The sequence below is a fragment of the Rhinolophus hipposideros genome (assembly GCF_964194185.1).
Source record: "Rhinolophus hipposideros genome assembly, chromosome: 8".
NCBI classification, from domain to species: Eukaryota; Metazoa; Chordata; class Mammalia; order Chiroptera; family Rhinolophidae; genus Rhinolophus; species Rhinolophus hipposideros.
Window position 1 is genome coordinate 31,342,454 of NC_138054.1, and position 15,324 is coordinate 31,357,777.

General features: G+C 33.8%; 1 protein-coding gene across 10 annotated transcripts in view; it reads left to right on the forward strand.

Annotated features, from left to right (window-relative positions):
• The window catches only part of COL24A1 (collagen type XXIV alpha 1 chain), a 308,048-nt gene that overhangs the window by 119,976 nt on the left and 172,748 nt on the right, over window positions 1–15,324 (forward strand). For all 10 annotated transcript variants that reach the window (XM_081056177.1, XM_081056184.1, XM_081056178.1 and 7 more), the window contains one exon: window positions 6,568–6,621. In XM_081056177.1, the coding sequence (XP_080912303.1) occupies window positions 6,568–6,621 (54 nt within the window). The remainder of the gene's footprint in view (window positions 1–6,567; window positions 6,622–15,324) is intronic.

Sequence of the window (15,324 nt, forward strand, 5' to 3'; positions counted from 1 at the left end):
TTGGCAATTCTCACAATATATCAAGCTTTTTCATTATTTGTTACTGTGGTCTGTGATCAGTGATCTTTGATATTACTACTATAATTGTTTTGGCAAACTACAAACTGCACCCATATAAGACGCAAACTTAATCGATAAATATTGTATGTGTTCTGACTGTTCCACTCACTTGCCATTCCCCAGTCTCTTTCCTTCTCCTCAGGCCTCTCTATTCCCTGAGATACAACAATATTGAAATTAGGCCAATTAATAACTCTGTAATGGACTTTAAGTGTTCGAGTGAAAGGAAGACTTGCACTTCTTTCACTTTATTTTTTTTTTGAGGGTTTGACTTACTCCCAGTTTTTTTTTAAATACTATTACTAATTTCAGGTGTACAAAACAAATGTAATAATTAGACATTTGTAATAGTTAGACAATGTAATAGTTAGACATTTATACCCCTCACAAAGTGATAACCCCCTCCCCCAATCTACTACCCCTTTGACATCACACACAACCATTACATTTCCACTCTCTCTATTCCTTATGCTGTACTCCACATCCTGTGACTATATATATTAAATTATAGTGACATTCATTATTATTCAGCTTCAGGTGTACACTGCAGTGGTCAGGCACCTATACCATCCATGAACTGGTCTCCCTAATAAGACAAGTGTCCATCGGATACCCTGCAAAATCTTTACAACATTGTTGATTATATTCCTCAAACTGTGTTTCGTATCCCCATGGAACGTCTCTCACTTTAAATCAAAAGCTAGGAATGATAAACTTAGTAAGGAAGGCATGTCAAAAGATGAGAGAGGCCAAAAGTTAGGTCTCTTGCACCACACAGTTAGCCAAATTGTGAGTACAAAGGAAAACTTTTTGAAGAAAATTAAAAGTGCTGCTCCAGTGAACACAAAAATGATAAGAAAGTGAAAGTCTACTGCTAATATGGAGAAAGTTTTAGTAGTCTGGATAGAAGATCAAACCGGCCACAGTATTCCCTTAAACCAAATCCTAATCCAGAGCAAGGCCCTAACTCTTTAATTCTGTGAAGGCTGAGAGAGATGAGAAAACTGCAGAAAAAAAGTTTGAAGATATCAGATGTTGGTTCTTGAGGTTTAAGAAAGAAGCCATTTCCATAATGTAAAAGTACAGTGTGAAGCTGCAAGTGCCCATATAGAAGCTGCTGCAAGTTATCCAGAAGATCTAGCTAAGATAGTTAGTGAAGGTGGCTACATTAAACATCAGATTTTCAATGTAGATGAAATGGCCTTACATTGGCAGAAGATGACATCTAGCTGCCAGCTGGAGAGGAGCAGTCTGGCTTCAAAGCTTCAAAGGACAGGCTGACTCTCTTGGTAGGAACTAATGCAGCTGGTGACTTTAAATTAAAGCCAAAGTACATTTACCACTCCAAAAATCCTAGAGCCCTTCAGAGTTACGCTAAATCTACTCTGCTTGTGCTCTATAAATAGAACAACAAAGCCCGGGTGACAACACATCTGTTTACAACATGGCTTACTGAATATTTTAATCCTACTTAAAATATTCTCCGAGTACTAGTGGAGACCTCGTACTCAGAATAAAAGGTTTCTTTCAAAATATTATTGCTCTTTGAAATGCACCTGCTCACCGAAGACCTCTGATGGAGATGTCCAATGAGATTAATGTTGTTTTTGTGCCTGCTACACAACATCCATTCTGAAATCCATGGATCAAGGAGTAATTTTGTCTTTCAAGTCTTGTTATATAAGAAATACATTTTGTAAGGCTATAGCTGCTATTGATAGTCATCTCGCTGAAGATCTGGGCAAAGTAAATTAAAAATCTTCTGGAAAGGATTCACCATTCTAGATGCCATTAAGAAAATCACAATTCACTGGAAGAGGTAAAATATCAGCATTAGCAAGAATTTGGAAGAAGTTGATTCCAGCCCTCATGTATGACTTTGAGGGAGTCAAGACTTCAGTGGAGAAAGTAACTGCAGATATAGTAGAAATAGCAAGATAACTAGAATTAGAAGTGGAGCCTGAAGAGGTGACTGAAATGCTATGATAAAAAAAAAAAATCATTGCTATGAATTTTATGAGTAAGCTTTAACAGATGAGGAGTTGCTTCTTATGAATGAATAAAGAACGTGGTTTCTTGAGATAAAATCTCCTGGTAAAGATGGTGTGAAGCATTGAAATGACCACAAAGGGTTTAGAATGTTATGTAAACTTAAGTTGATAAAGCAGCAGCATACAACTCAATAGAAAAAAATTAATTAAATATTATTCAGTCTTTAAAATATTATTCAGTATTTTAAAATAAGGAAGTCCTACCATTTGTGACAACATGGATATACCTTGAGGGAGGTCATTCCGCTAAATGAAATAAATTAGAGAAAGACAAATACTATATGATCTCACTTATATGTGGAATCTAAAAACAAAACAAAACTTACAGATACAGAGAACAGCTTGGTGGTTGCCAGACACCGCAGATGAGGTGAGTGAAATAGTGAAATGGGTGAAGGTAGTCAAAAAGTATAATCTTCCAGTTATAATATAAATAAGTCATGGGGATGTAATGTATGGCCTGGTGACATCGTAAATAATAGTGTATTGTATATTTGAAAGTTACTATTAGGTTGGTGCAAAAATAATTGGGGTTTTTGCAATTATTTTTAATCTTCTGAAATGCAATTACTTTTGCATCAACCTAATAAGAGAGTAGATCTTAAAAGTTCTCATTACAAGAAAAAATTATAACATTTGTGGTGATAGATGGTAACTAGGCTTACTGAGGTAATCACTTCACAATAGCTATATATATTGAATCAATATGTTTCACACCTGAAACTAATATAATGTTACGTGTCACTTATATCTCAGTTTTTTAAAAGGCACCAGAAATCAGGCTGCTTTTTCTTTTCCTCATTTAGGTGTCTTAGTTTCAATTGTGATGTGATGACTTAACTGAGATCGTGAAGCACATTGAAGGAGAAACCATTTTAACTTTTCAGTGTTTTCCAGATTATTTTAAAATAAAATGAATTAGAGCATCTTTAGCATGTTTTTGTTTTTAATATTCTTCCTGTATAGTTTCATGCCAACATAATTTTAAATCCAAATTATAGACTCTGAATGATATACTTTTTTATCTTTCAATCTGTAAGGTCTCTGAAATTTTGCTATTTGTAAGGACATCCGTGTCCTGCCGTTTGATTTACCTTTTGAACAGTAAATTTTAGATAGAAAATGTTTGATAGACAATGTTGCCGTTAAAGTTCAGTTGACCCAGTTAACTCTGGTTTTTATATTTAAAACTTATTATTTAAAAGGCAACATCTCTACTTGACAGTAACCCAGGTCTGAATTTTTCAAATAATAAAAATGTTCTCTGGCCAAGTTTCTAAGGTATCCTATTTGAGACGGAAATAGAGATTGCGGTGTTTTGTTTTTTTCCTTTTAATACCTATGCTGATGTATTTCTGAACTTTTAAATAATGTTTTAATTTAAAATATTCAACTTACATGACTATAAGATCAGATTTGTTGACATCTTTTGTCTCCTACTCTCTCTGGTCTTTGGAAATTTGTGTTTTTAATATTCCTTTACTATCATTTTCATGTTTAAGAAGGAGCAAATATTCATGCATATACACAATATCCCATGTTCATATAGAAGTCACTTCAATAACTTTTTTCTTACTGTTTTATTGAAAAATAAAACATAGACAGAAAACTATATAAATGTATATCACAAACAATTACAAGACAAACAATCTTGTAACTACCACGCAGGTCAGGAATAGAACTGCCAGTTACTCCCAGAAGCTTTTATGGACCCCAACACAACCACAAGCCTATTTCTCCTCCCAAAAGTAAGCGGTTCTTCTTTTTTCTTTTATGATTTATCACTCAAGTGTGCATCTTTTAAAACTATAGTTTAGGCTTATTCATTTTATTGCTATGTCTTTCAATCTACATGTTCTCTTTCCATTCCCTTTTTTCCACCTCATAATTTAGCTGTTAAAGATCCCTAGTCATTTGACTTATAGAGTTTCCCACAGTGTGGATTTTGCTGATTATAGTGTCATGGCATAATTTCACATCTTTCTCAGTTCTCTCAGTTCTCAGTTCCTGAAAATTGACAGTCACATACACAGGCCTGACCATATTCAGTTTTGCTTGTTTCTTTGTTTGTTTCTTTGTTAGTATGTTTGTGGCAAGACTATAGGTGGTATTGTATTCTTTCATCAGGAAGCACGTTAATGTCTAGTTATCTCATTTTTTGTGTGTTATGGTAACAGTTGATTAATCCACTGCCTAGATCCATTAGATCATTTAGGTGGCTGCAAAATGGAGATAGTCTTGCTTTATAATTTCTTTTTCATTTACTGGCTGGAATGCATTTCCTCATCTACTGTTTGGTTAGTAGTGGTACAGTGTATTTGGAAAGGTAGAATAAATGCTTGATTCTTCACTTTTGTTTACCAGTTTTCAAAATAATTAGTTGATTCTCTTTCATCCTCCAAACATGGAGAGTTTTGTTGTTGTTGTTCTATTATCATTATGAACTTAAGAATTTAAACATATTTGACATGTTTCAATCCATTGCAATTCTTATCCTTATTGAAAATTATATTGTGCCATACCTGGTTAGTGGGATCGTCTTCAAGTTCCCAGAGTTCTTTTAACATGACTCCTGATTTGATGACTTTGATAGCTTTCTTTCTTTCTGGTATGACAAGGTGTTCCAGGTTCATCTGAAGGATGGACAGGAATTGTGAATTTATCCACGGGGATGCTCTGATCCAGTGGTTGTAAACTAGTATCCAAGGGTTAAAAGTAGCCACCAGACATGTTGTCCTTTTTATTTTTTCCAAAAGAAACAAGTCAGTCATTCAACAGCAAATTTTTTAGCACTTATTACTATATGCCAAGTGTTGTAGTTGTTGCTGGGAATATGATTGTTAATAAGACGTAAAACTGCCCTCAAATAATTTACAATCTGATGAGGAAAACAAAACAAGCCAAAAACATTGCAAGTGACCTTGGAGGACCTAGAATGGTGAGAAATTTATCACAAGGAACCTAACTCAAGGTATGGAGGTCAAAGAAAGATTTTCACTAAAATGTTATTCAATCTTTTATTTAAAACATATCTTCCAGATAAAGGAAGACAAGAGAAAATTATTCAAGGCAGAGAAGGCATAAATGAATCTGATTTCCTTTAATTAGAAAAGCAATCAGCAAGTCTGTATTAAACATATCCTATTCAAAAACTTCCAGAAATCAGATTCTGTGACCAGTTTTTTCTGTTACCACTGCCTTTTGTCTTCCAGAAATGTCCCCAACTAACATTCTTCAACACAGAATTTAGGTTTTAAATTAGAGTTAAGGCATGTCTATCCTAATCCAGTCTAGATGAGTCAGTATCGCTTCTTTTTAATTTGTTTTTCTTTCCAAGATGAGTATTTCAGAACCTTGCTGTTCCATTTTACTTGTGGACATTTTTATTACCATTGTATTTACCCCTTCTGTCCACTGAACTACCTTTATTAGCTGACATTCATATTTAATTGGAGCCTTCTTTACTTTTAAAGATGCTGATTCTTGTACTTGTCTTACTTTATATTCCTTTGTCCATTTCAGCAGGAAACACTGAAACAGCTTTATCTGTGACAAAATTAATATAAGTAAAACTGCAATTATTAGCTTATTATCATTATTGAAACTGATCATGATGAATCACATTCTAATTCATTATTTAAGCAAGAATATTGCTCTAACCATTTTAGAGTAATATTCTAGGCCTTTACCCAGCATAGATTTTAATTAACACTACAGTACATTTCTATTTCTTGAGCCAATTCTTTTAGATGGTAAGGTATAATTTCCAAAAAAAGATAATATTATGATTCTCAGACAAATATAAACATGGGTCAAAGATTTTGTTCAACTTATTAATTAATGATGGACCCAGTAAGATGTTAAGTAAGAATTCAAAGACTATTTGAGGAGATAAGTGTTTATAGACAATTAAATATGGGAATTTTAGAATAAGATACTTGAATTAGATACAAAACTGAACACTATCCTGTATATTAAGCTATAACTTTTGGAGATGTTTATTTTTATGAGTCAGAACTTATTTAACTCTCTACCTAACAAAAATCTACAAGTTACCACATAGTAAATAGTGAGCCTAATAAAGTACTTCCCCTAGTCTTGAGGGGCTCTCAGCCCCATATGGCAGTGAAAGGACCTGTTCCAGACCTTTTGCCTTTTTCCAAGTTGTAGATGATTTTTGAATAAGACTTCCATCTTTAAGACAGGATTAGAGACTTTTCCTGGGTCTGAGGATTGTTTGTTAATACCTGATGAAGCAAGCTGTGTTTTAGGACACTTTCTAACTTTTGTATCCCAATGTTAAACAGCTACCTAACAACTAGTCTTTGATATTGAAATTTTGAGAAGTATTAATTGCTCTAATCAGGCATGAAAAGAAGGCAAAGGGAATTTTTATATACTTAATAGATTTAAAGTAATTTGTTGTGGAATAAACACACATTTTTATGTCTCCTAGGGTTTTCCAGGAGATATTGGGATTCCTGGACCAAACGGCCCTGAAGGATCAAAGGTAAAATAAATAATAATAAGTAAATAAAAATCTCACATCTCAATGAATAAAAAAAGATTTTAGGAAATCAGAACATTTCTATACATTTTTCAACCGTCTCAGATGCATTTAATAAACTTTATATATCTTATTTCAAGGTAATCAGGAAGTAGTTTGCATGTCTGGTGTTCTTTTAGTGCCTTTTGTTGAGTTTGAGTATATTATCCAATCTTTTGGGTTCAGGTCATTGAAAATTATTTTTCTAGTTTGGTCTAGACTTAGCTTAGGATGACAAGATTTGCAAAACATGTAAATGACTGAAAAAGGATTTTTTGGAAGAGATTAAAAAAAAAAAACACCTAAAAAGTCATAGCATACTAAAACCCTTTAGCACCTATAAAGTAAAATAAAATAAGATTTTATTAAACTAATAAAATAAAAGGAAGCCTATGGTGTCCAGAACTTACACATAATACAAAATACCTGAAGAAATTTTAAGCATTTTAAGCTTCCTTTAACTGTTGTATATATACACTAGAAATTACCCATAGCAACATTTTAAATACCAAGCTTTGCCAGGCAGACTGACATGAAATGAGTATTGTAAGCAAATAAAGTATTGTGAAAATAAAGAATAGAAGGAAGAAATAGCATGAAAATTGGAGAATTAACAGGGTATGAAGTATAGCTGCTGTGGAAAGTTGTCAGTATGAGTAGTGAGGATTGATGGGCAATGAAGCTGTAAAGGATATTAATATAGCTATATTTGTTAGTGTACTCTAGTGTCAAGTACTACAGTAGTCCCCTACGATCCATGGTCTTGCTTTCCACAGTTCGTTATCTGTGGTAAGCCATGGTCTAAAAATATTGGGAAATTCCAGAAATAAACAATACATAAGTTTTAAATTGCACAACATTCTGAGTAGATTGATGAATTCTCATATGGTCCCCCTCGGTCCCACCTAGGACTTGAATCATCCCTTTGTCCAGTGTACCGACGCTGTACACAAAGCCTGACAATTAAATTTGCCAACTTGTTGCAACAATGTTGCTAACCTTTTTTGGATATCAGAAGGATTATTCATGATGAATTTGAAAGGAAGACGTTTTGATGACATTCAGGACATCAAGGGTAATACGACGACAGTTCTGATGGCCATTTCAGAAAGAGTTCCAAAATTGCTTTGAAAGGTGGACTAGGTGCTGGCATTAGTGCATAGCTTTCCCAAGGGGAGGAGTTGGAAGGTGACTGTAGTGATATTCAGCAATGAGGTATGTAGCACTTTTTCTAGAATGAGTTCACAAACTTAATTGTCAGACCTCATATGCTGCTCACCTGTTACTTATTTAGTGACTGTCGTGGTTATCAGATTGACTGTTGCAGTGTCACAGTACTTACGTTCAAGTAACCCTTATTTTATTTAATAATGGCCCCAAAGTGCAAGAGTAGTGATGTTGACAATTTGGATATGCCAAAGAGAAGCTGGAAGTGAGTAGGTGAGTACACTACAATCAGATATTTTGAGGGAGACAGACAACACATTAACATAACTTTCATTACAGTATATTGTTATAATTGTTCTATTTTGTTATTAGTTATTGTTGTTAATCTCTCACTGGGCCTCATTTATAAATTAATCTTTATCATAGGCATGTGTGTAGGAAAAAAGATAGTATGTTTAGGGTTCAGTACTATCCACAATTTCATGCATCTATTGGTGGTTTTGGAATGTATCCCCTATAAATAATGGGGGCACTACTATATACCGTATTTTGCCATGTGCAGTACATACTTTTTTGCCGAAATTTGTGAGGAAAAAAATAAGGATGCACATTAAACATGGGCAGTACAACTTCCATATCTACATAAATGTTTTTAATTATTTTATTTATGCTTATGAGTTTAAAGTGTAACTCTAGAAATCAATAACGATATTCGTGTGCAAAATAATACCCTGGAATACAATAATCGGTTTTGTTGAACTTACCACAAACTTGCAACAACGAAGAGTTCTTGGCCTTCTATGAGTCAGTAAATATCGTAAATTTGTTACCAGTACATAGAATTTCTTGTGCCTTGTATCTGTTTCTGTGTTTTGTAATTATTTGTTACATAAAATTTCTTGTACCATAATACGTTATAAAATAAATACTAAAATTTCTTTATAATACAAAAAACAAGTTCTTAAATGTAAACAAATAAAAATTTGAATTAAAAATTAAAACAAAAGGTGTTTTTCCCTGAAAGTTTGGGCCAAGAATGTGATGCACATTATATACAGCAAAATACAGTAGTACGACACTAAATGTTTTACAGACATCTCATTTGATCTTCACAAAAGCATTATGAGGTAGATGTTATTCCCATTTTACAGTTGGTTAAGTTATACCCTCACAGTCACAAAACTATCAAATGACATAGCCAGGCTTCTAACCCAGATATGTTTTCAAAGTCTGAGTTCTTAACCACTTAGCTTTGGGATTAAATTGTGAAGAACATTCAGTACCATGCTGAAGAGTTTCTACTTTATCCATGGGCATCAGGAAGTAACCAAAGATATTTAAATAGCAAAGTGTCCTAGGTGCTTTATGCTTTAAAAAGATACCTCTTGTGTCAAATTATCCTATCTTGTAGGATAATTTAAATAGGAGAGAAATTGATGACAAAGAGATGAGCTAGAAAACACTGGAAAATAAATTATAAGGATCTGAAATAGGACATTTATTGATTCAGTTAATTTTTATTGGATGCCTCTTATGTGACAGCCATTGTGCTAGATGCTACGGCAATGAAGATGAAAAGTTCTGATCCCTACTTTGAAGAAACTTACAATCTAGAGAAAGATATGTAGGAAAAATCTTTATATTAAACATATGAATAACATATAATATGTAATAGTGTTTGAATATAGGCTTAGGGGACTCAGATTACACTTTGTAGATAAGGTAGCGCTTGAGTTGACACAGAAATGAGTAGGAATTTGCCAACAGACAAGTGAGATGTATGGCATTTAGGAAAAGGAAACTTGTGAGAGGATGCAGGTGCAACATTTGGAAAATAGTTATACTAAAAGTTATTCATTGTTTATGTGAAATTCAAATTTAACTGGGCATCACGTATTTTATCTGGCAACCCTGCTGGCCATCTACAAACTTTCTCTATATACGGTGGCTTTCCTCCTTACTGTTTCCATAGAAGTATTCCTTCTCCTCCTCCCGATATTCAAGCTCCACATACGTTTTGCATCAAATCCTCTCCTAACTCCTGAATGCCCTCATGCCGTCAATTATCACCTTTCTCTTGTTCTCTGACACAAAATTTCCTTTGTCCTTAAAACTGTTTTCAGTGCCAATGCTGTAGTTTATGCCCTCTTTATTTTTCCTCAGGATTAGTGTTAATAGCCTCCCAGTTCTTCCTGCCTTCAGTCTGCCATTTCTTCAAATATACTTTCAAGCTGATGATGGAATAAAGTTTGTAAAGTATAGATCTCATCATGTGACTCTTGTGCCTAAATTCTTCAGTGATCTCCCCAACTTCCAGATTAAGGCTTGTATTTCTTTACATCTCACATAAGGTTCTTTATGTTTTACCTGGTAGAGCAGAAAGAGTACACGCTAAACTAATGATCCAAAGTGTAGTATAGTAAATACGTGAACCAGTCACATAGTTGTTTATTATCATTATTAAGTATTATGTACTGTACATAATTGTATGTGCAATACTTCTGTGTGACTGGCATTGCAGTAGTTTTGTTTACACCAGCATCACCACAAACACGTGAGTAATGTGTTGTGCTATCACTTTACCAGGCTATGATTTCACTTGGAAATAAGAATTTTTCAGCTCCATTCTAACTTATGGGATCACCGTCATATATAATTGACCGATATGTATCATTGACCAATACGTTATGTGCTGTGTGACTGTACTTCCATCTACCATCACTCTTCCAAAAGCTAAATTGTTTAGGGTACGAAACCATGCCATGTTTGTTCAAATATCACAGCTTTCTGCATGCTGTTCTTTTTGTCTGGATATCTCTCTACCTTCCTGTGGCCTACTTCACCTAGCTAACACACATCACATACCACATTGTCTAGGAAGCCTTCCCTGTTCTTTCCAAATCTAATTGAGCTATCCCTCCTGTGTATTCCTGGAAAAAAATCTGTCAAGCACTTACCTTCATATATTATTACTGCTGATTGGCTTAATTATTAGCCTATAAACTTTTTGAGAGAAGAGGCTAACTGATTTTATATACATCACAATAACCATAATAACATCCATAGCACATAATAGGAACACAATAGATATTGGCTGAATGGATGATTGAATGTATTTAAAAGCTGTTTTGGAAATAGAAACAATACGACTGGTAACTAATTAAATGAAGTAATGGGAGAAAGAGATGTCAAACATAAAACTGAGACTATGACTTAGGTTATTGATGTCTTAAATAGGGAACTCCGGAGGAGGGACAGGTTTGGAGATAGGGAAGACAAGAAGTTTGATTCTGGGTACATTTAGTTTCAGGTATCTGTTTGACATCAAGGAAATATCTAGTAGTAAATAAGTATCTAGTAGTAAAGCAAGACAAAAAGTAGAAATAGTAGCATCTCCTTTGAGAGACTGGGGTAGTATAGAGAATGGAGTTATGAATTTCTCAAGTCTAATTTAGCCTTTCACCTGCTGTATACTTAGGAACTTGAACTTGATACATATATAAACATATTCATTTATTCAATAATTCATTCACCTAACATTTACTGAGTTTATTTTTATGTGTTAGGCCGAGTACTAAATGTGGGATTGTAAAGATTTTTAAACTATGATCCCTCCCCTGCATGAAGTTATAGTTTAGTGAGCAATAAAAAAAAAACCTAAAATGAATAATTGAACTTAAATTTTTAAATTTAATAATTGAACTTAATGTAATAATTGAACTTAATGTTTTTTTTTAAGTATGCATGAAATACTAGGTGAAGAACCAGGTATCTTTCTAAATTCTTTCCAGTTTGGAAGATTTGTTTTACTTTTTGTCAGGAAAAATGTCAGAGAACTGAAAACGAACTGACCTCTTGATTATTGTTACAGTAGTGATCTTTAAAGCTTCCTTCTCAGTACTTTCTTTAGTCTTAAAATTACAGTATTTAAAAGTGGGCCAAAAGTACTGAAAGCTAGGTATTTTAATGAATACCAATACCAATGGTTAAATTTCCAATGGGTAATAGTTACTTTGTGGATTATTTTGAACTTGTAGCCACCTCAACACCAACATCATGAAACTAATTGATTTTGTGCACATCATTGAATTTTAAAATAATATCTTTGATGATTCTATCAAAAGAACCAGAAAATTGTAAGGAAGAGAAATATAATTTTATGTTTTGTGGGTTTAGAAGGCTCTGTTTTTGTTTCTCTTCTTGGTCCTTACTATTTGCCTTGAAATGTTTTCTAGAAACAGAAAAGGAAAGCAGAACCAAGCAAACCGACTCTATTAGCATGATGTGTTTCTTTAGTTGTGTACACTGTATCATAGAGGCATCTTAAAACTAACTTTATTTTGATATACATGTCTTGTTTGGAAAGTGGGGACAACGTAAGTTACTAAAGCTATGTTGATGCTATAGAAGGTGGTCATCAAGAAAATCATGTGCACTGTATTTGAAATATGTGGTTACCTTATTTGCAAACAAAGTGGGTTATTTCCAGAGCAATTTGGCACAGCTCTAAAAAAAAACATTTATTTTATCTTAATTTTCTGCCAATTGACTAAAAATCTCAAATTAAGATTGGAAGCTTGTGTTAATTATGGCTCTATTGATTATGTGATTGTGTGTGTGTGTTAGCATATATATATATACATATATATGTATATATATGTATATGTATATATATGTATATGTATATATATATATACACATATATATGTATATATATGTATATGTATATATATATATATATATATATTTACAAAACATACTTCAGCAAGCCTTCTTGATAGCTACCCAATTTGCAACCTGCTTTCAAGCATCCCATAACATTAGCAAAACCACATCCTTTCCCTTTTACTGCAAAAAGTGAGTACCCAATAAATATTTTCTGCTCTTCAGTAAACAGAGAAATAATTTACTTGTTGCTACAATAGTTTGTGTTGGTACTTTGGCTATGGAAATAAGGATGGTAAAACAGGCTGTTTATTATCTGTTGTATAACATCCCTTATAAATTATTCGGGATAACCTACTATTAGTGAGGTTATATTATAGAATATATGGAAATAACTTTTGTACTGAATTATTAAAGTATGTCATGTGTTTATCTGGAAAGAGGTGAACTAACTTGGTATATATGTCTGCCTTTATGCCAGAACCAAACTATTTTGATTATTGTAGCATGTAGTATATTTTGAAGTCAGGAAATGTGAGACCTTCAGCTTTGTTCATCTTTCTCAAGATTGTTTTGGCTATTCAGGTCCTTTGTGGTTCCATATGAATTTTAGGATTGTTTTTCTGTATATGCAAGAAATGTCATTGAGATCTTGAAAGGGATTGCATTAAATCTATAGATAACTGAGTAGTATGGACATTTTAACAATTTTAGGTCTTCCAGTTCATGGACATGGGATGTCTTTCCATTGTTTCTGTCTTCTTTACTTTTTGTCAGCGATGTTTTGTAGTTTTCAGTGTACAAGTCTTTCATTCATTGGTTAAGTTCATTCTGAAGTATTTTATTCTTTTTGATACTATGATAAATGAGATTGTTTTCTTAATTTCCATTTTGAATTGTTTATTGTTAGTGTATAGAAACACAACTGATTTTTGTATGTTAATTATGTGTCCTCCAAGTTTGCTGTGTTTGATTACTAGTGCTAACAATTTTTTTGTAGCATCTTTAGGATTTTCTGTATACAAGATTATGTCATCTGAGAGTAGAGATTTTACTTTTCTGTTGCTACTTGTGTGCCTTTTTTCATTTCCTTGCCGAATTTCTCTAGCTAGGACTGACAGTACTATGTTGAATAAAAATGGTGTGAGTGAGAATCCTTGCTTTGTCCCTAATCTTTGAGGAAAGCTTTCAGTTTTTTTCATTGCTGAGTATGGTAGGAATTGGAGACTTTTCATATACGGCCTTTAATATCTTGAAGTAATTTCCTTCTATTTATAGCTTGTTGAGCTTTTTATCATGAAAGGGTGTTAAATTTTGTTAAATGCTTTTCTGCATCTATTTAGATGACCATATTATTTTTATTCTTCTGTTAATGTGGTGCATCACATTGATTAATTTTAATACATAAAAAATACTTGCATCCCAGGTAAAAATCCCATTTGGTTATGATGTATGATTTTGTTTAAAGTTTATTGGGGTGACAGTGGTTAGTAAAGTTACATAGGTTTCAATTGTACAATTCTGTAATACATCATCTATATGTCGCATTGTGTTTTCACCACCCAGTCAGTTCTCCTTCCATCACCATATATTTGATCCCGTTTACCCTCATCTACCACCTCCTCTCCCCCCTTACCCTCTTGTAACCACTAAACTATTGTGTAGGTCTATCAGTTTTATTTCTTCGTTTGTTTGTCTTGTTCCTTTGTTGCTTTCAGTTTTATATCCATATGATTTTTTAATATGCTGTTGAATGAGTTTTGCTAATATTCTTTTTTTTGATTATTGCTTTTATATTTAACAGGGCTATTGGCCTGTAATTTTCTTTCTTTATAGTGTCTTTGGCTTTGGTATCAGGGTAATGCTGGTCTAATAAAATGAGTTTGGAAGTGTTCCCACCTCTTCAATTTTTTGGAAGAGTTTAAAACGGATTTACATTAATTCTTCTTTAAATACTTGTAGAATTCTCCACTGCAGTCATCTGATCCCAGGCTTGCTTTCTTTATTTTTCCTTTTGGTTGGGAGACTTTTGATTACTGTTATAGATCTGTTCAGATTTTGTATTTTTTTTTTAAACAGAATGACTCATGCAGGTATTTTTTTAAAGACCAATGAAACTAAGAGCTTATTCTTTTTTTTTTTTAAATTGTGGAAGGGGAACAGGACTTTATTGGGGAACAGTGTGTACTTCCAGGACTTTTTTCCAAGTCAAGTTGTCCTTTCAATCTTAGTTGTGGAGGGTGCCGTTCAGCTTCAAGTTGTTGTCCTTTTAGTTTTAGTTGTGGAGGGCGCAGCTCAACTCCAGGTTCAGTTGTCGTTGATAGTTGCAGGGGGCGCAGCCCGCCATCCCTTGCAGGAGTCGAACCGGCAACCTTGTGGTTGAGAGGATGCACTCCAAACAACTGAGCCATTTGGAGCTCAGTGGCAGCTCAGCTCAAGGTGCCATGTTCAATTTTAGTTGCAGGGGGCGGAGCCCACCCCCTTGCAGGACTCGAGGAATTGAACAGGCAACCTTGTGGTTGAGAGCCCACTGGCCCATGTGGGAATTGAACCAGCAGCCTTCGGAGCTAGCTGCATGGAACTCTAACCACCTGAGCCACTGGGCCAGCCGGATTTTGTATTTCTTTTATTTTTAATTTTTATTAAATTTATTGGTGTGACATTGGTGAGTAAAATTATAAAGGTATCAAGTATACAATTCTATAATATATCATCTATATGTTGCATTGTGGATTCACCACCCTAAGTCACTTCTTCCATCATCACATATTTGACCCCCTTTACCCTCTACTACAACTCCATTACCTTTACCCTCTGGTAACCACTAAACTGTTG